This window comes from Salminus brasiliensis, chromosome 19 (genome assembly GCF_030463535.1).
Source record: "Salminus brasiliensis chromosome 19, fSalBra1.hap2, whole genome shotgun sequence".
NCBI lineage: Eukaryota > Metazoa > Chordata > Actinopteri > Characiformes > Bryconidae > Salminus > Salminus brasiliensis.
The window spans coordinates 8,534,573-8,556,632 of NC_132896.1; the positions used below are offsets into that span (position 1 = coordinate 8,534,573).

At 40.2% G+C, this 22,060-nt stretch overlaps 2 protein-coding genes across 2 annotated transcripts; both read left to right on the plus strand.

The window, feature by feature from the left end:
• Positions 1–3,456: 3,456 nt before the first annotated feature.
• ckmt1 (creatine kinase, mitochondrial 1) lies at positions 3,457–9,703 on the plus strand. Its single transcript, XM_072663158.1, has 9 exons — positions 3,457–3,692; positions 4,445–4,643; positions 5,021–5,116; positions 5,235–5,456; positions 6,007–6,092; positions 7,347–7,470; positions 8,514–8,648; positions 8,893–9,018; positions 9,348–9,703. Exons 1-9 carry the CDS (start codon positions 3,541–3,543, stop codon positions 9,459–9,461), a joined length of 1,254 nt encoding a protein of 417 aa, XP_072519259.1. The 5' UTR covers positions 3,457–3,540; the 3' UTR covers positions 9,462–9,703.
• A 7,358-nt stretch (positions 9,704–17,061) lies between these two features.
• pdia3 (protein disulfide isomerase family A, member 3) lies at positions 17,062–21,955 on the plus strand. Its single transcript, XM_072663257.1, has 13 exons — positions 17,062–17,372; positions 18,690–18,768; positions 18,880–18,997; positions 19,154–19,261; positions 19,368–19,497; positions 19,693–19,809; positions 19,915–20,040; positions 20,157–20,339; positions 20,567–20,675; positions 20,798–20,926; positions 21,055–21,134; positions 21,237–21,294; positions 21,436–21,955. The coding sequence occupies exons 1-13, from the start codon at positions 17,239–17,241 to the stop codon at positions 21,544–21,546; spliced, it is 1,482 nt and encodes a 493-aa protein (XP_072519358.1). The 5' UTR covers positions 17,062–17,238; the 3' UTR covers positions 21,547–21,955.
• The last annotated feature ends 105 nt before the right edge of the window (positions 21,956–22,060 follow it).

The window sequence follows — 22,060 nt, forward strand, 5'->3', positions numbered from 1 at the left end:
CGATCTAGAGTTTCAGGAAAGGTTAAGTCATCCAGTGAAGTGATTACAGTATCAGAGCTAAGTTCTATAACAAGAAATTTCTTCATAATGTGGAAATTGCAATGACAATTGCTGTACAGTGCAGGATGTTAACCATGTTAGCCGTTAGAGATACCAACTATGACCCTTACGATACTAGCATGAGGTACTAGCAATCCCACAAATCTTGGCTGTGTGATTGCTGTTTGTAAAAGGAAGTTAAGCTGCACTGAAAAAGTTTTGAACAATACATGTCTAGTGGAGAAATGGCAAAGGCACAATATCAGCTAGAAGCAGTCAGCGTGGGTTAAGAACAGTGGAACAGACAGGGGTAGGCTGAAGGCCTGCTTTGTCTTTCTCAGAAGAAAAGCCTCTGCAGATAAGGAGTACAATATGATCCATTAATCTGCGCTACTTTCTTCCATTGCTCTAAAGTCTATGTTTAGTGCTCATCAGGAAATGATTATGTGCTTTTTAAACAGTGATCTAACAGATGTTTCTAATGTGGCCACATTCAATCAAAATGTCAGATCTGAATAGCTTATTATACTGTTTGAGACTAAGGGAGATTTATATGATGATCTTTGGTTAGTTAGTTTCCTTTGACCACTGGATGATTCAGTTTTTAGTGGTTCTTCCTTCTTCCTGAGGAGCATTTTGTGATGCTTGTTTGAGAACGGCATTGGAATTAAGGACAGTGTATCTTCTGATTATTTTTATTTTCACTGTTTCTGTGAAACATCACTGTTTCACATCCATTTATTCATCCTTGAAAAGTCTGTTACTCCAGCATCTCAAATCTGGAACATTTTTAACTATGGTTTATAACAGAATTATAATGTGATTGACAAAGCCACAAAAGTCTAGCACAATGTGAAGAAGCTCTATAACAACTAAACGGTATCAGCGAGAATTCAGGCCAGGGATCTTAGTGACTTGCTGGTATGTGAAGGGTTAAAATACTATTGGGCTTCCAATGTCATGATAAAGTAGAGTCACACCTTCCACCTTCCACACATTCACACAAGGCGGGTGCTCACGGGTACCTGGTGGCTGCTTCAGGAGATAAGCCCGGCTTCATCACACAGTAAGTTCATGTAATTTCTATGAAATCTTTTTTTCTACTTGCCTTACAGTTAATTTCTCACTGACGTGTGGAAATCACTTAATCACTTAACTTAATCGCTTTAAATAAATGCAGAATTCACAATGGCTACAAAAAAAAATGTGACTAAATTTACAACAGATGTAGCCTGTCAAATATATAGGCTAACCATTTAGACCAATTTCCTGCTTCCATCCATTTAAGCACAGAATTACGGCCTAGTTGAGTGTATCCAACCTAGAAGCTTTATTGTATAGATTTCAGTGAGTTGCATGGCGTTCACTAAGTTGTCATTAGGTTTAATCTATACAGGTTGGGGGGTTATAGAGAGTTTTCGATGAGAGGTGCAATTTACAGATTTAATTAATCTGCTCTGTATCTGGAGAACTCTTTCTTATGTCCACGGGCCTTGAATGTGTTTAAATGCTGCTTTTTAATTGCAGTTGCTTAGAAACAGTCGCTTAGCTTATGGATGTCTGTGTAGCCTATGCAAGAATGTATGAATGGGCTTGGGATTGGTTGCAGAACTTAAGCCGAAGTGACACCGTGGCACATTACTCTGACCTCAGCTGATCAAACTCTACATTTTCCCAGAAATGCTGTAGGCTCAACACATTAGATACATAAGACTGCAGTGAACACTCCATTTAAAGTATCATTATTGCAGTAAAATACTAATATATATATGTATATATATCAAAACCTACAAAAAAAACATTCTGTCCAGAAACTCCTCAACGGCCACATTCAACATCTGTCAACTGAGAAAATCCATATAAATTTTCTTAGGTCCTATTCTCTATATTTTTAGAACTTTTTTTGTTCGATGATTAGTGAGAGGTGTGACCAACAGTAAATCATTCCACTTGAGTTTCCAGAAGAATTAAATGAAATTAAATCCCAAGAAAGATTTAGGAAGTACACAGGAAAGACTAAAATAGAAAAAGTGGATTCCTCCAAATTCCTCATTTTATCATTTAACCCAAAATACAGTAATGAAAAACCTGTACTTGAATAGGCCATTTATAACCCACCTATGAATTATGTGTGTTTGTGAAGGTGAGTCACTTCTCAATACAGTCTGCCTCAGCTCTTCTGCGCATGCGTAAACGTGTACGGCGGCCGTATCATATTCAAGGTGAAGCTCATGTGTCCGGTCACAACCAGCTAGCCATGCTAGAGGAACGTTGCTTTGTACATTAGATGTGTAGAAGTTGTGATTAATAAACTTTGATGACTACAGTACTTTAATCATTCCATTTATTTTTTTCTCCTAAATAATAATAATAAAATAATAATAAAAATAATATTGTGTTTTTTTTCCGTATTTTTTTAATTAAATACCACCTCTAATTCAATTCCCATTATACATCATTTGATGTCCTCCTTGTTGGCATACAGGCTTCTAGCTTAGGCTAAAAGACCTGCTGAAAGCATCTTCCCCCTCACACGTGGAAGCCATATATGATTTCCATGTAAATCATAAAAAAGATCTTCAGCCTAAACGTTCACGTATTTCTTCTCGACCTAGAACCATACGGAGTGCTGGGTGCTGGATCAAGAGAGGGGAGTGCGAAGCTGCACGTAGGACCGCTAAACTGACTTTCCAAGCTGCTCTCGGTTTTCAAGCACACCGCAAATATTCTCCGCATCCTCCAACTCGCTCCACGTTATATCGATTCACACCCGTTTTCCGACAAACCCCGCCTCTTGCGCCGTGATTGGCTGGTTTGCGATTTATATTAATTTTGTGATTCTGAAGTATTTTCACTATTAATCTGTTATATAAATTGTAAAAAACACATTAAATACTAATATTAACACATATTGTTTTTATTAAAGTAACGACAAGTCTTTGGACTCACGAGGCGCTCTGTCTCCCCCACCCGTAAAGCTAGAGAACCGTTTTCTGCGCGATGATTGGCTAGTAGAATTTCCCTCTTGCGCTATGATTGGCTAGTAAAATCTTCTTTCTGCGCTATGATTGGATATCATTTATGTCTTGCGTTGTGGTTGAATAGTAAGCGGACCTATGTCACGTATATATCACACATGAATTAAAATTAGTTAGAAAACTAGAATTGGATCATTGTTTTTCGTTTTCTATTTTAGAAGAGATGTATACACACAGATACATCTCTAATGTACACAAACAACTTTTATCTTCGTATACTTTTCAGAGATAATTACTTCATAGCAATGCATATCTTTACATTCACAATCACAAACTGTATACAGGCTCACTGTCAATCCGTCAATTCTAGCAGCCAATCCAGGCGCAGAAGGCGGGACTTGAGGGAAAAGGGGTGGAAAGAGAAACAACGCCCCCTCCCTTCACCGTTTCCATTCTTTCAGACGGACCCCGGACTCAAAGGAGCCTCTCCAGCCTGCGTTTTCCATCGGACTGTGGGAATATAATGGCAAGCAGCTTCACCAGGGTTTTGTCCTCTAAGAGGAATGTGGGCATCCTGTCTCTGGTCGGTGCTGGCTCTCTTACCGTGGGGCTCCTCCTGAACAGAGATCAGCATGTCAGCGCAGGGGCGCCGGTCCGGAGAATGTATCCCGCCAGGTGAGCTGAACTTCAGCCAGTGCATATGCATGAGCTATGGATGCAAGAGGCTTCAGTGATGTCAGTCATTGTTCCCGTGTCTTATAGACCGCATCAAAATGCATAGCTAATGTTTCATAAAATGCAGTTGTTTAACTTTTTTGAATAGACATGATATTGTAATGTTAGGCGGATGCTGCAGCAGAATGCCGTGTTATTGCCTACTGCGCAAAATGTCAATTTCTGGCTTAAGCGTGTAATTGGAGACCCGTTATCCGGGGTACATAACAGTGAGGGGGATGTAGACGCAGGCAGTCGATTGGTCTGAGCCCCCCGGTTCATATGGAATGATCCAGATCGTCTTCGGCAGCCGTATGTTTCATATGCAAATTCCACTGTAGTGTTGGAGGACTCCATGCTGCACCACGCTGCTGTCACGACGTCTCCAACCACTGTATGATGTGATTAATGTATGCCATATGGCCTGAGACTGAACGCTCTCAGCCCGTCTTTGTTTTTACCACAAACGTTTACTGCATGAATATAACACAAAAGGGTTTGTTTTGCATGAATTATATATATATATATATATATATATATATATATATATATATATATATATATATATATATATATATACATTATCCATACGTTCTGTGCATACCTGGGTCATATGCATCATATGAGTCATATACAGCCTATACACGCCCTTCTATCAAGCTCCCTTTGCACGCCTTGTTTCTAAAACCAGCACATCCTCTATTCCCCAACAGTGCGGAATATCCAGATTTACGAAAACACAACAACTGCATGGCCAGCCACCTGACACCTTCCATATATGCTAAGCTGTGTGACAAAGCCACTCCAAATGGATACACACTGGATCAAGCCATTCAGACAGGCGTGGACAATCCGGGGCATCCCTTCATTAAGACTGTGGGCATGGTGGCTGGAGATGAGGAATCCTATGAGGTTAGAGGTCATTCTAGGCACTAAATCTAGCATTATTCCCTGTAAATTAGATATGGTCTATTTATAACCTAATAGTTATCCTTTAGATAGGATACCACCTTGTGGTGAAACATGATCCAAATCAACACTGACTACATTTGTTTAGACAGATCAGGGATCAGTGTTTATATCAGAGAATTTGTGAAAGGTGAACATACTGCCTCCCAGTGTCTCAAAAAGGGTCATTTAACAAAAAAAAAGATAAAACTGCTAAACTTTTTTAATGCAGTTTTTTTACACAGTAATCTTGGAGCGATTTTGTCCTGAGGCCTAACTGTAGTCACAGACGTCTATAAATCTATAATAAATATATTAAATATACTATCATTTCCTCCCAGGTGTTTGCTGATATTTTTGACCCTGTCATCAAGGAGAGGCACAATGGCTATGACCCATGCACTATGAAGCATCCCACTGACCTTGATGCCAGTAAGGTATGAACTGTAAACAGCTGTCACCATATTGCTCTTTCAGTAATAACTCATATAACTCATCAAATGCATTAAAAAGTACTTTCTTTTGAATAGAAATATACGGTGTGTCTCTCATCAGATACGCTCTGGCCAGTTTGATGATAAGTATGTACTGTCGTCGCGTGTGCGGACAGGCCGGAGTATTCGGGGCCTGAGCCTGCCACCAGCCTGCACACGAGCAGAGCGCAGAGAGGTGGAACGGGTCGTGGTCAATGCTCTGGGTGGCCTGCAGGGTGACCTGGCGGGCAAATACTACAGCTTGACAGAAATGACCGAAAAGGAGCAGCAGCAGCTCATTGATGTGAGTAATTGGCATATAGTGAACAGCAGACCCACATCATGTTGAGAACATTTACGAATTACTGTGTTATAGAACTACATAAATGATATATTCATACTTTTTATATATGCTGTATATTGGGCACCTTTCCACCAGTTTAGCTTTTTAGTTTTTGGCAAAAAATGAAAGACATAAGGCATTGATTTTACGTCACTATAGAGGGCCTCAGTGTGCTCACAGGAGAACACAAAGCTTGACCTCGAACAAGCAATGTAAATGAGTCACGGGCTCCTATGCTGCATAGCAACGGAGAGAGTGGTGCTCTGGCATCTTCCCCTCTCACAGAGAAAGCATCACTTGCACTCTGCAGCTCTTGGGTACAGGTGGCCTCAGTGCTGCTTTTACGTGTTAATGACTATCAGTGCTAATGAGTTGAGCCTCAATTTGTGTCAAATAGGAATTAACCCATTCTGTATCATTTTAAAAAGGGCTGCTCTCTGAACACAAGCATGTGAGTACCTCTTGTTTCCATGGTGACATGGTGACATCATTCTCTGTTTGGTCCCTGCAGGATCATTTCCTGTTTGATAAGCCCGTTTCACCACTTCTGACATGCGCAGGAATGGCACGGGATTGGCCCGACGCCAGAGGCATCTGGTAAGCCTGCACCATTAAATATTACACACAGTATTCTGTACTATCTAGTCTTGGTATGGCTTTAGATCAGGAACGGAAGTGAGGAGAAAGGAATGCTGTAGTTGCTGAAGCTGCTCTCTCTAAATTTGACTTTCTGGCTCAGATGCTCAGATGCTGCAGCCACTTCCTCTGTTCACCCATCTAAGATCGATCACTCACGTCCTCGGGACGGCAGCCTCTCCTCCATTATTAATCCTCTGTCTCTGTAGGGCTTTCTGCTTGCCAGGGCAGCCTCTCTTCAGCTCCCCTGGCCTTCAGCTCGTAAATTAGCTTGATTAAATATTAGATAGCTTTCGAAAGTGAGGGGCATTACCAAAACAATGCAGAGAAGCTTCAGAATTATTTAATTAAGATACAGCTAATAGAATAGAATATAATTATTGCATAGAAATGTTTTAAAGAACCACTATTTAGACAAAAGTATTGGGACACCTGCTCAATTACTGATTCTTATGAAATTAAAGGTATTAAAAAGAGCTTTTGTTGCTTTTGTTGGAGTAACTATCTCTGGGAAAGCTTTCTACTAGACTTTGGGGCATTGCTGTGATGAGTGTTAGTGAGGTCAGGATGTTGGATTATCACCACCACACCCTATCCATGATTCATCCCAAAAAAACTGTATGGAGCCCCACCTTTCCAGAGAACACAGTTTCAGTGTTCCACAGATCAGTGTCCATTTAGGAAAGTCTGTTCACTCTGCAGCAGTCTTTGCACCGCTATGGGTGTAATCATCAAGCTGATGCTCTTTTTGTTGAATGGCAGAACTTTATCTTTAAACAGATGTCATGTTACATTACGATAACGTCTGTTCATATTTCAGCCGGTGGTGCTGTCTCATTATTAACGTCTCTGTCTACGGCTAATTGCTGGGAGGCTTTATACCCCATCAGCCAGGGTGCCCTTAGGTTTATGTTTATCTGCTCCAGAATGTCCTATTGTATTGTCAATACACTTTCTATAGGGACAAGACAAGCTGTGTGTGTGCATTTGCACATCTGTATGCAGCCTAAAGTAGCTGAATGAGTTCATTAGAAGGGGTGTCCACAAACTTTTGGACATAGATAGTGTACTAAGATAGTGTAGGTCCATTATAAATTACATACATTGCAGACAATAAAAGCTGTTTTTCTTTAGTAGCTTTGTGACAATTTTGAGGCATAGGCATTAACTGCTGTGCTGTTCACCATGCTGTTCACTTTGCACTATATTTTCCAGGCACAATAATGAGAAAACGTTCCTAGTGTGGATTAACGAGGAGGACCACACTCGGGTGATCTCCATGGAGAAGGGGGGCAACATGAAGAGGGTCTTTGAGCGTTTCTGCAAGGGCCTCCAAGAGGTGAGCTCACCCGTCTCCCTACTGGCTCCCTGGCAGCACTAAAGCAGCACAAGCTTCTATTATTTATTAAACAGAGCCCCGGGACAGCCAGTGCAGCTGTGTTTAATGCAACCGGGAGCAATGGCCTTTTGTGGACATACAGTAGTTGTAAACAAACTGTCCTGCAAAACTCAGTGTATTTGTGTCTGTGTGTGTGGGGGTAAGTGTATTTGTGTTAGAGTGTGAGTGCAGGATAGTGTTTATGCATATCTAAGTGTTAGGACGGCACATTTTAAAGAGTGCATTTCAAGACTTCTTTTGAAGGTCTTTTTCTTATTAGTAATTAATATGGAGTTTTAAAAGGACATTCAATGCAGTCATACTTTTTAAATGTTGGTACAGTCATACAATGATCATATACATTGCAGCTGTATGTAAACGATTGGGCACTAACACTGAACAACCAGAGGCATTTGGGAAACAAGTACAGTGACTGATGAATAAAAACCCTTTGACCACAACCATAAAAGCTATGTTTGTAGGACAAAAAAGGAGCAGTATTTGAAAAGAACACATTGCCAACTGGTAAGCATGTGGGTGAATCTATTGTGCTTTAGGGTTGTGTGGCAGCCAGTGGTACATTATACGCCACACGAGTAGATGGAAGAATGGATTCCAATAAATAAGCAAATTCTGGAAGCCAATGTGACATGCGGGTAGAAAACTGAAGCTGAAAAGAGGCCAGTTTCTACAACAGAGCAGTGATCCAAAACATACCTCAAAAGCTACAATGAATTTCTTTAAAAAACACAAGCTGAAATCAGCAAAGAATATAATTTGACAGGGTGCCTTTATTTGCATACTGCTGGAGCTTTTTTAACATGAAGAATGCATCTGTGCATGTCCATTATATGACTTTGTGCACAATATTAAAATAGCCAATTTGCTAATCGTGCACTTTTGCAGTGTATAATGATCAACAAATATGCAAAGATCTGCATGAACTTTTTTAAAGGCCTCCTTACTAACTGCCTGTTGCTGAATGTTCACTCTGCGCTGCTCAGGTTGAAAGGCTGATCCAGGAGAAGGGCTGGGAGTTCATGTGGAACGAGAATCTGGGTTACATCCTCACCTGCCCGTCCAACCTGGGTACAGGGTTGCGTGCTGGCGTCCATATTAGGCTTCCCCGCCTCAGCAAGGTAATATCTAACAAATAGCTACAACATGCACAACAAACATGGGGCATGTATAACAACCTCAAATAAAATGAGTATAAAGCACATGATGAGGGCAGATAAAGATTCATAAACTTAAATGTACTTGATTACAGATATTTTTGTAAATGTTGTAGAAATGTTGTTATATTATACATACATTATAGTTCATCAAAAAAAAAATATCTTTTGCTTATGAAGTATCTGTGATATGTCTCCCCTGCTGCAGGACCCACGCTTCCCCAAGATCCTGGATAATCTGCGACTGCAGAAAAGAGGCACTGGAGGAGTGGACACAGCGGCAGTGGGAAGCACCTTTGACATCTCCAATCTGGACAGGCTTGGCCAGTCAGAGGTAAAACTGGAAATAATGTCCAGTGTTACAAAGTAGTCCAGTAGAGATTTCTGTTTGCTGTAGAATTATATATATATATGTTTACTTTATGCCTTGTGATAGTTACAATACTATGGTTGTTGTTTCTAGGCTGTGTATAATTGTATTAGTATATTTTATTTTTATGATCATTTATCATTATTAGTGTTTTTTACAGTGCAGTCGTTTAGTGTTCTAGAAGTGCTGAACCTACCCATGATCTTCTCAGAAACATATTATTATCACAATGATAGGTTTTACAATAATATAACATATTACCTCTAAGTGACGTATAATGTGTGTCTGTTCAGGTCCAGCTGGTTCAGACAGTCATTGATGGAGTGAACTTCTTGATTGAGTGTGAGAAGAGGCTGGAGAAAGGCCAGGACATCAAGATCCCTGCTCCAATCAGCCAGTTTAAGTAGACTGAAATGAGCCTCATCCCCTCCCTGTCCCTCCTCATAACATCATACTGAAATTATGATATTCTAAACTCCATCCCATACAGCATGCCTTTTGTGTGTTGTGTCTTTCAAGCTCCACTCCTATTGTACGGCTTGGGTGAATGTACTGTACTTCATGATTGTGTTCATGTGGCATTGCTGTTCTGTCACATACTACTCTCATTTCAATCGATTCAGTTGCAATAAAGGAATTATAACTATTACTCAGCATTGGCTCTGAAAACAAAAAAGAAGCATATGATTATTTGTGTGGAACTAAACCAAATGAGGTTTGTATTGTTGAAAGATTTTACAGGGAGATTTCACCAAATAATTTTATTGTGGCTGTCATGCAAAAACCTTGCAAAAACCCCATTTTTTTACATTTTTACATTATTTGGATCTGGAAATTGTTATTTATATTGCATTACAATGTCATGGTTAATGGACCAATAACAATGCTCCAAAATAACTTGGAATAGAATATTTTTACACTGACTTCCATTAAAATGTAAGATGCCATTTTGGATTTACAATGTTTTTGTGTGACAAGCTTGATGACATGCTTGGTGACAAAACATTGCTTATTGGGGTTAATATTGAAGTCACAAGGCTGCTGTAGCCATAACTGATAATATAATTATGATAATTGAAGTCTGTTTATGGAACCACAACTATATTCGCCTTGTAGATCCACTGCTAAGCTACAGACACATCAAGACACCAAACAAGCCTTGGCAGGTTTTAGATTTGATGTGTGGTGAACTATTTCTTTACACATTGCTTAGTCGTCTTAGATACATTTTCCCCACTGCTAGCCACACATGTTCCCCACAGCTTTACACTTTGTTGGGAAAGTGTGTCTAAGGTCTATGGGTTTAGTTCAAGTGCATGTTGCTACTGTACACTAATTAGACCAGGATAAAGTTCAGCTCGCAGAAAGTCGCTGCCATGTGACCAAAGGCAGAATTTATCCGACTCCATTGTGTTAGAGCTCCCTTGAGCTCGCCTCTTAACACACACACAGTCTTCATTGCCAAGGTGACATTGGAGAGGCCTGTTCTCAGACTCACTTTCCTTTTTTTGGAAGTATGTCACTTGCAGGGGTTTCGGTTACGGCTGTTTTACAGAGCCTAATGGTGCAAGGCCTCAGGGGGAGCAGGCCATAAGGCCTATTCAGGTGTAGGGTGGGCTCTCCAGCGTGTTCTATGCAGACACAAAAGAATTTAGAAAAGAAAAGCATTTAGAACAATAGACCAGTAGTGATGACTAGACTAGTGATGCAGTAATGCATACTGTTTTAACCAATAGGCATTAAGCTGCCTATGTGCATTTAGGTGAGATTGTGTATGTTCTTATAAGAGCTCATTAAAATGCAAGAAGATATGAAATCCGCTTTTCAGCTTGACAATAGGCAGAGGTCTGTTGCCATGGAAATGTCTTATGGAGGTCTTACTGGTGTCAACAGCACAGCTCACAAATCCACTGTGTGTAATTTCAAAGTGTTGCGTTCTCACGTCTCATTTCCATTTATTTTTAGAATAATACACATAGGCCCTACATGATGTAGATTCGGGCCAATAAATTGGCAATTATAGGCCTTTAGTCTGAATAGATTTTATTTTTCTTAATGCTTTGTAGCACAATTTGCTAACAATGTGTGTAAAACACATCATACAAAATCCCAGTGTAATTCAACCTCAACATGACTAATAACAATGCCTTAAAAATACAGTCACAATCTGCAAGCAACTGTAACCTACATGAACGAAATTGGATTTCAGAGGTCAAATCCCATTTTCTGTCAAGCAAAGACATTATCTCCACAGTCCTCCGGTGGTTTAAATACTCAATGCACAGCCCCATACTATAGGCAACCCCACTTTCCCCTCTTTTCCATTCCCTAAGCCTGCCTTGTCTGCCAGTCATAGAAAAGAGCTCAATGGACCCCTGCCAGTAACTGCTGCTGCAGGATTGAGGCCATGGTTGGGGAACAGCATGAGAGATCAGCCTGCTAAGACACAGCCCTAGCGTACAGTGCTGTGAAAATGTATCTCTTCTATTTCAGCAGGTGCTTTGCAACACCTATAAAACCCTGTGAAAAAGTAATTGCTCCCCTGAACTCCACTGTCAGCAACTGCAACCAAACTTCCTGTAACTGGAGATCCTTCTTTCACATTGCAAGGGGAGGATTTTGGCCCATGTTTCTTTGTAGAATGGGTTTGATTGGAGATTTTTCCATCATGAACGTACTGAGCATTAAGTTTAAGATCCTGCCACAGCGTCTCAATGGGGTTCAGGTCAGGACTTTTACTGGGCTGCTCCAGACTCTTAATGATGTTTATATTTACCTCAGTTGGAGATAATGGTTCTTACTATAGTTTGCTGGAGAACTGGGGCTTTACAAAAATGGCTTTATTACATTTCCAGACTCATATAATTCAATAACTGTTTTTCTCATTACACCTGGAATTTGTTTGATGGCAGCTTAGTATGCTGCTTGCTCAGATCTTTTAGCTTACTTCATAATGCTGGGAGAAGAAGGGCATGGTGTAAAGGTTAGATAAGTGGACATGAGACTGGAAAGTCTTGATCCCCTGGACTGTCAGAAAAGAAAGTGGAGGAATAGTGCATAGTGCATAGTGCATAGTGCGTTCATGGCTTCATGGCCCTGAGGCAACTAACCCCCAATAGCTCCCTGGGTGCTGAGGTGGCTGTCTGTTGCCATGGGTGTGTGCTCGCTGATTGCCTCTACTGTGTTTGTGTGTGTGTTATAGTCACAGATGGGTAAAATGTGTCAGTGCACAAGTGGTAAAAAATTCAGCGATGTTTATTTCCACAGGCCGGGCAGTAATCCAGTGTAATTGACACACAGTAATCAGGCAAAATTGGTATGCTGTGTTTACTCTATCTAAAATTATGTTGCACAAACCTCAAATAATTAAGCGTGATGAATTAAAAATAGACTCACAGTACCTTTTCACAGCACAGTATGTCAGGGGCCGAAAAAGTTAAGATAAATTGTTATTCTTCAAAAATTCAGAAAGATTTTTCTGATCATTCAACTTTTCACTTAAGAAAAAGCCTAAGAACAACTGGTTTTCTCAAAAAAGATCTGTTTTTAAATATGTTAACGTTACAATGTTACAACATTACACCGTTACACTTGTCTTAGATAGTCAGAAGCAGACTCTAAAATTATCAGTTTAAAATGTTGAATTATTAGAATTAATGTCTAATTTAATCAGATCAAAGGGGGAGGATGTTCTTTAAGTACTGTTAGTAAGGAAAATTCACTTCTAGCTCTAGTTTACTGAGCTCTAATTACTTTTACTTACTTTTATTCTGGTCTTCCTTCATTTGCTCTTACGAATGATCTCCAGATAATGATGAGTGGCTTAAGAATAGCTTAAGAAAATAATTCATACTTTCTTATAAGTAAATTTAAGAACATCTTAAGATTTAGGAATATTATATTTATGTCTAATTTTTAATCTTAAAATCTTTTTAGAAGATCTTTTTTAATTTTTTCTTGCTGTTTCTGGCTGTCAAGTGGGGTATGTCTCTGACTGAGTTTTATATTAAGTCTTACATCTAAGTCGTCACTAATGCACAGCATTAAAACTGTCACTTCACTTTTTTAGCACACTTCTGCAAGAGTGGAAAAATAAACGCAGAATTTCTTTTGTGTCTAAATGCGCCATCTAGTGGCTAAAAGTACATCCTAAATGTAGACTTCTCATTTTGTTTTGTGTTGATTCATTTTCATGTTTAATATTTTGTTTTTCAATACTACTTATAAAATGGGCTGCATTTTTATTCCTTATTTCTAGAGCATTGGGGACAATTAATTTTATTTTTAAGACTTCTGAAAAATCTTACAAAAATACAATCACTTCAAAAATGAAACATGAAATATGAGACATTCATGTTTTTTAAAGTTGAAAGTTTGTGTTCTATTTTCTACTGTATTTGGTTTATAGAGCTGCCAGTGTTATTCACGGATACTCACTCCTAGTCCTAATGGGTCAGAGTCCCCCCAGAGTTTGTTGATTTCCCTGTTTAAACATATAGATTAAACGTGGCAATTCACAGAGGGGCTGAACCAGATGTGTTTGAGCAGGGAAATCACCAAACTGTGGTACTGAGCGGAGTAAATACACTGATTTAACTGACTGGCCATCTGTCACACCTACCAGCAGTGAGTAAACCCAGGACCGGATTCAATTGGTCTGGATTTGAAGTTCTCCCCACCTATCCATAATGCTCCCAAAAAGGTTTCACGTTATGAATAAGCCAATGAGGAATCAGAAGATGATGTAGAAGTACGAGGTGGTCTTGTACAGCTCTGAAATCTTCTGTTGATCAAACAAGACAAGAGTAGACATGTCTAGTAACAACACCCAGAATTACAGAAAGAAGAGAACTGATCAACTTAACTGATAGAGAAAGTGTGAAGGGAGAGGGATGCTTGCTCAAGCTCAGCCATTTAAGACTCCTCATTGTGCTAAGATGCTTTAGGAGAACTCAGCCCAGGATACTAAAACCGAGCATGACCCAGCTGCAGAAAGGGAAAGATCCATGGCAATTTGTCAAAGAGGTAATAAATAGTTTGAAGAGTTGTGCAACTTAATCCTGAACTATCTAAGACTATGGACTGGTTAGTGTAAATAATTTAATTTGTCCATGGGTGAACATACAAACACAGACACGGACACTCGTGAATAGGGCAGTGAGAACACACCCAGAGCGGTGGGCAGTCACCTCAGCACCCAGGAAGCAATTGGGGTTAAGTGCCTTGCTTAATGCACACCTCAGCCATGAATGTTGAGGTGGGAAAAAGTACTGTTCTCCTGCAGGTCCAGGGGATCAAACTGGCAACCTTCAAGTCCCAAGCCTGATCCTCTGACCTTTGGGCCTTGTCTGTCAGTAGATAAGTAAATTGTGCTGTTATACCTTGTTGTTGTTCATCAAACACTTTTTTACTGGAACTGAAAAAAGTTCTCTATGAATTCTAAATAGTTTTGTGTGGGACAACTTAAACTCTTTGAATCTTTCCTGTAAACAGGTAGAATAAAACCCACTAAAGTGAAAATGCACACAAACACAAACAGGAGAAGAAAGGTGAAGCAATATTGTATCAAACCTCAAAAGCTTTGGGGCTGGCCGGCGCAATAAGCTGAATCTGTCATAGCCTTCAATAAGAAGAGGATGTGGAAAACCACAGCAAGGCCAGAATCAGCAGTCTTAGCATCACTGATGCATTTATAGTCAGTGGGAGGACAAGAGAACAAAATAAATATAACACAGCATTAAACATAGGCGTTTACATGACTTTGCAGACTGGCATTTAAAACAATCTCTTCAGAAGCAGGTCTCCATTTAGAGCCACCAAAAGAACAGACACAAGAGTCCTACCAGGACAGTGACAGCAAAATCAATGTCCCGTGCACTTTTTCAAAACAGCCTCAATCTGTCCACCCATTTCAGTATGAATTCCAGGAAGACAATGACTATTATTATCCACCAGGGAACCGATCAATCATTCATTTAATCTAATGCCAGCTCAATACTCTGCAATCTTGGATTCATATTGCTGCTTCTGAATAAAAGCCTCATGTAGAGGTATGGCATATAATGGAGTAATTAGGATGTCAAAGGATGATTATTGTTCTACCAGTATTTGTGAAGCGGATTTCACAGCATGGGGTTGCTCTTGTTAATATGTGTATGGCGTCACCATCTGTACACAGAGACAGTATATAATATACAAATAAATATTACCTATTAATCAATGAATGAATAGTTTAAAGTTGTGTAAGAAGGACTTTGTCACCCCAGCCGTGCATGGCTGTATCTAAAGCTCACGGATTATTTGAATACATTTTGGTTATGCAGGAAAAATTCATCTTCACCACACCTGCTTGGACCTCAAACACGACAGTATTCAAAATGGTCAGGAGCATGTGATATATCAGTGATATATCAGAACAGAGATGGAAGGAAAACAAGGAAAACCTCTATACAATCTTTTTTTAATGGTTCCACACTTAAGATTTATAGGTTTATAATGCAGGATGTATAACAAACGTTTATTGTTTGTGACAACAAAGTACTAACTGCAGACCACTTAGACGTCAATCCTGCTCGGGTTCTCAACACGGACACAGATGTAAGAGGACACTAGGACTCAATGAGCAAACATGTTAAAGGTGTCTGTTTGGAAAGGTGGTTCTTCACACATCCCTGTCGTCCATAGGGATGCCACTGTTGGGAAAGATGTCAAACCTCACCAACTGGTGAGACTCCCTTCCCCCCAAAGCTAACATACATGTCCTGGTCCTGGACACGACAGCGGTTTAGAAGAGACCAACATGAGATGGTTGGGTTTGATACACTACATGGACAAAAGTACTGGGACAACTGCTCATTGATTGTTTCTTCAGTAGACAAGGGTAATTAAAAGAGTTTCTACTAGATTTTGAAGCATTGCTGTGAGGATCTGATTGCATTGGATGATCACCACCCCAACTCATCCCAAAAGTATTAAATGGAGCACCATCATTCCAGAAAACATGTTAGGCATGGTACCAAAAGGTTCATGATAATCTATTTCAGAAAGTCCTATTCTATTGGCCTTACTTCTCTACAGGGACTAGACAAGCTGTGTGTGTGCGTGTTTTATCTGGTCAATCACAGTGGACTGAGACTAAGAATTATCCACAACACTTCTTCCTCCTGTACTTGTCAACTTGTTAACTCAGTAGTGTAGTATTGCAGTACTGTGGCCTCCAGGGCTAAGCGTGAAGACAGGCCTATCTGCCCTCTATCTAAAGTATGTTGAGGGGGGCATTGAATAGTACATTTAATCTGAATAGTAGTAGCCATAAAAGGCCTATAATTCTCCAACAATTGGACTGTACTTTATAAAAAAAGTTGATATTACATTGTATTTTCAGGAACACAGTATTGGTAGAGTCAATACATACTTTACATTTAGGTTCTCCTACTTATTACAGTCTACTTCAACTCAACATCTTGAAACTACGTGACATACGTTTTGTCTTGCACAGTTTTATCAATGGTTTTTAAAAGATGGCTAATGGTCAGCAATGGTATTTTGTGTTTTCCGAGTGGGTGAATATTAACAGGATCCAAATATCTTAACAGGTGAGATGCAACTGATTCATGGGACTTATGAGAGTATTTTACAGGACAGTAGTGGTCTCTAGTGGAAACCACTAAAGCAATTCCCAGTAAAATCAAAGGCAGAAATCATTACGTTTCAATCCTAATGGTTTCTATAATAATGAAGTAAAACACGCATAAAAACTAATTTGGGTCAGGATTAGGACCGGAACAGGGCAATGTCCCAACATGGCTTTCAGCTTTTCATAAAAGCCATAAGATGAGCATTTCACTAGATTTCCAATCGATCCCTTTTTTTTATAATTGACAGAGGGAGGAGAGCTCCTGGAGTGAGAGTGTGTGGAGGTGCAGCGCTCTGATTGGCTGATCGGGGGGCTATGACGCTGCTGGAAGCCCAATGGTTTGCTGCCACACTTAGGTTCCCTTGAAGAGCTCCGGGTTCGGACATCCGCGCCGCTTGCGCTTTCTTTCCCTTGTGTGCGCGGTGCCAGCTTCACCGGGCCCTACACTCAAACCGTCAGGATAGCTGACCAGCAATAGATATTCCACTTTTATTGCAACAAGTACCCGATTTGGCTGCAAGCATACTCACACACCTTCGCTCTCCATTATGCTGACTTTATTATTTTTGGCGTTTCTCGCGGGAGCTGCGCGGGCTAGTGATGTGCTCGAGTTCACCGATGATGATTTTGAGAACAAAATCGGGGACCATGATCTAATCCTCGTTGAGTTTTTTGCACCCTGGTAAGTACTCTGTTCTTACTCGCATGCTTGTGAACTTTGAGCTTTGTGGACTGCTGCAGTGGCTTAACTGTGAGCTGGCTACACTTTAACGAAGAAAAACAGTAAACACCCATCACCAAACGTTAGCTAAGATGGGCAGTTGGGACACCTTAAGAAACGCGTCGTTTGCGGAGTTTCATTAAGAGCTAACTGCCAAAATTGTGTTTTCAACGTTAGGCCTACATACTAACCTTTTAGTTTCAGTTTCAATCCTGTCTTGCAAACTGCTTATCTGCCTGTTTTTGTGTGAGAATGGGCTCGGCCATGACTCAAGGTAATGAGTGATATTAGTTCCGAGCTAGCATTAGCATTTCAGCTAGCTTGCTCTGATTCTCTGTAGTAATACAGGTCAGCTGTATAAAATAAATATGCATAAATTATTGGTTATTAAATTGCGATATACGCTTTATTAAGCTAGTCATGTAACGTCAGCTTTAACTAGATAACTTAGCTAGCTATATAGATAGATACGTAGTTAGCTGAATAACTAGCTAGGTTAGCTAGCTACCGTTATAGCTAGCTAGCTACTTCCTGCTCGTATTAAGCAGGCTCGATATAACCAGCTGATTACACCTTGGCTAGAGAACAGGTTAAATACAAGGCAAGTAAATACTCTAGTAATAGTCGTGATTAGCTACATTTGCAGTTATAACTGGCTGCCTTTTATAAGCTGGTTATGCTGCCAATGCGTGGAAGCTTTAGCTACACAGTTTTGCTTCTTATAACTTTGCTATGAGCTAATATGCGACTTATGTCCTACATTCATTGGGCCCTAATGTTAGGGAATAGCAAGTAAACCGTTCAGAGATGTGTGCATTAGTTAGCTATGCTGCAAACTAACCAGATAAGCCCTGTGAAAAGTCTCAAATCCCCGTCGTTCACTTGAGTTTTAGGGAGGAAACGTTAAAGAAGGCTGTTTGGAGGAGTGGCCTGTTTCTGTTGTAATGTCGTGATTGGCCAGAGAAGTTTCGTTGTCCGTCTCTGATTGGATGATATGTGATAGTACGTAGTGCAGAAGCAGGATGAATCAACTTTACTAACAGGACTTATCAATCAGTTGAACTTGAGCTATTCTTTTCCTCCTCTTAAGCATTTCAGTTGGTTGTGGGGGTGGTACATAAACAGGTAGTCATAGGTAGCCTTGTATTAAGGATGTAGGACTTTATGTAGATGTAGGATAATTGAAGACATTTAGAAGAATTTTGAGCTGTAACAATAATATGTCCCATGAGAGTCACAAATGGTTAATTGCAAATGAATAATCTCTTTTACTTTTAGGTGTGGTCACTGTAAACGACTTGCCCCTGAGTATGAGGCAGCTGCCACTCGCCTGAAAGGCATTGTCTCACTTGCTAAGGTAAAGCTTTTCAGCGTCATACTGAATGTAGAGCCAGCATGATCCTATATATCTGTGCTAATGGGCCGTAGGCTAAATCATTTTGGTAATACACCCTCTGACGTGATTTAGGTGGACTGCACTGCCAACTCCAATGTGTGCAGCAAGTATGGGGTAAGCGGCTACCCGACCCTGAAGATTTTCAGAGATGGAGAGGAGTCTGGCGCATATGATGGTCCAAGAACTGCAGGTATGTCTTGTGTATCATATTTCATAATTTACTTGTTTTACTTCAATGTCCAACCACTACGGTTCACCAGCAGTGTTGAACATGAAAACTGAATCTGTAACCATGGCTGTAGTTCCTGATATTCAGCTCATACATGCTGTCTGTTTGCATTCTTAGATGGTATTGTCAGCCACCTTAAAAAGCAGGCAGGCCCAGCATCCGTGGAGCTTAAAACTGCAGAGGATTTTGAGAAATTCATTGGAGACCGTGACGCCAGCGTTGTGGGTAAGCATGTTCAGAGATGCTGTTTTTATAGTGTTTTGCACCTCTTTAGGCAAAAACAGTAGTTTGAAAGCTGAGTTACATTGCACTGCAACACTTTCATTTTCAGGATTCTTTGCTGATGGTGGAAGCGCTGCCCAAAGTGAGTTCCTGAAGTCAGCCAGTGCCCTGAGAGAGTCGTACCGCTTTGCTCACACTAATGTGGAAGACCTTCTGAAGAAACACGACATTGAGGGAGAGTAAGTTGCTCTTGCCTTTCCTGCTGCTGTTTGCTTTCACTTTTGCTTTTATTCACATATAATCAAATGGGCAGAGGCTGACTATGTTCAGAATACAGTTACTTCTGAACATGCTTTTTGATGTTTGGTTTTTTTTTATATAAATTTTTTTTTATTTATTATTTATTTGCTTTTTAACCAACTGGTTTATTTTAGGGGTGTCATTCTGTTCCGGCCACCTCGTCTTAATAACAAATTTGAAGAGAGCAGTGTTAAGTTCAGTGAAGACAAATTCACTAATGCCAAGATCAAGAGGTTCATCCAGGACAACGTGTAAGTCAGCTTTTTTTCAGTGGTGTAATTTTGTTTAGGTCAGTAATTGGTCAGTCATTCAGTGAAGGCTACAGCCAATTAAGTGTTCCTCTTTTTGTTTGACAGTTTTGGAATTTGCCCACACATGACTGAGGATAACAAGGACCAGCTAAAAGGCAAAGATCTGCTGGTAGCCTATTATGATGTGGATTATGACAAAAACCCCAAAGGCTCCAACTACTGGAGGAACAGGTAGAGCTTTTTGTTCAGTTTATTACAGTATGTTTGTTAAAATTAAACTATTCAGATGAAAAAAGCTTTTAAATGTCATAGGCCAGATTTTTGACCGTAATTTGTTCTGTATGTAGGGTCATGAAGGTAGCCAAGGGTTTCCTGGATGAGGGGAAGAAGCTGAGCTTTGCTGTGGCCAACAAGAACGCTTTCAGCCACGACATATCTGAGCTGGGCCTGGATGCCGGCAGTGGAGAGCTGCCTGTTGTTGGCATTCGAACTGCCAAGGGAGACAAATACGTCATGCAGGAGGAGTTCTCGTAAGTGCGGTTAAATCCTATGGCTAAGGTTGTAGTCCGACTTATTTAGCTGTAAACAATGGTTTGGTTTTGTGGGGGTCAAGATTGTAGCATTCTCTGATGGTATAGTCTTCAAATGAATGTATCTTGACTACATAGTTGGAAAGCCTTGATAAAGGAACTGTTTTCCAAATCATACAAGACTCTGGAAACTAATAAGGCAGTACATTTGTGAATGTTTTTTGCAGCCGTGATGGAAAGGCCCTGGAGAGGTTCCTTCAAGATTACTTTGATGGAAAACTGAAACGTTACCTGAAGTCCGAGCCCATTCCTGAGAGCAACGACGGCCCAGTCAAAGTGAGTTGGCAAATGATTGGAATTGGAATGTGTTTTTCGTGTGGTGGTGGTCTTTTTTTTTTTTTGTTTGTTTGTTTTGTTTTGTTTTTGTTTTTTGTGAACCTTCCTTGTTTCTTGTTTAGGTTCTTGTAGCTGAGAACTTTGACTCCATTGTAAATGATGACAGCAAGGATGTGCTGATTGAGTTCTATGCTCCTTGGTGTGGTCACTGCAAGAGCCTGGAGCCTAAATACAAAGAACTGGGAGAGAAGGTAAGCATGAAAAGTTGCAAAGAAACATCTCCGTAAAGTAATAAGTGTTTCTTTTGTCCCTGAAGTTAATCATTTTATTTATTTTTAAGTGAAAATGGAGACACTCACCTGTGTTTTACTTCTTGTAGCTCGCCAATGATCCAAACATTGTCATTGCGAAGATGGATGCCACAGCCAATGATGTCCCATCCCCATATGACGTTAGAGGGTACGTAGAAGTAAAACGGCTCGGCATTGTCACAGTATGACTCCCTTTTGACATTTTCTCACTTAAAATATTTTTCTGACCTGGCTTGCTTCTTTGTTTCAGGTTCCCCACCATCTACTTCTCTCCAGCTGGGCAGAAGCAGAGTCCAAAGAGATATGAGGTGTGTTCTATTAGCCAGCTAAGTTTTACTGTGCTTGGTAACCAGGAACATTTGGACATTGCAGTCTTGCATGTGTGGTGATCTGAACGCTGCTCACCAGCTGTGGTTCATGCTAATTGGGCTTCCTTTGTTGGTTTTCAGGGAGGCCGTGAAGTCAGTGACTTTATTTCCTACCTGAAGAAAGAGGCAGCTAACCCACTCGTGGTTAAGGAAGAAGAGAAGAAGTCAAAGAAGAAGAAGTCAGAGTTATAAATGCAGCACCAGGAATCTAACGAGGGAATTACGTAGGGGAGCTAAATTATATTCCAACTTTAGTGAACAACAGAATGCTCTGACACAATGTCGGCTCTCTCTTGGGCCAGCTGCTCTGGGGACACTGTGGAGGTTGTGGTGGCCAGACTACGTGTGATTAGGAAATGTGGAAGAGGTACAGTGTGGTTAAATTGAGATTATTTTGTTTTTTCCCCCGCACTGTACCGCAAAGAGAAGCACTTTGGTTCTGAGACCAATTCCAGTCACGTTTTCTTTCTCATGGAAAAGGGGGAGGGGGTTTGGTGAATTTAGGCTTTTTCCCTTTAGCTTTTTTTTTTTTTTTTTTTTTGTACCATATCTCGTTTTTGTACATTTGGAAAGATTGTGAAATAAAGGCCCACTAAACCAAGAGCTGTGTTGACTTTTGTGTTTGACTGTTGTTTTTTTTTTTTTTTTTTTAATTTTTTTTTTTTTTTATTTATTTTTTTTTTTTTTAAACCTCTCTGCATCCTTC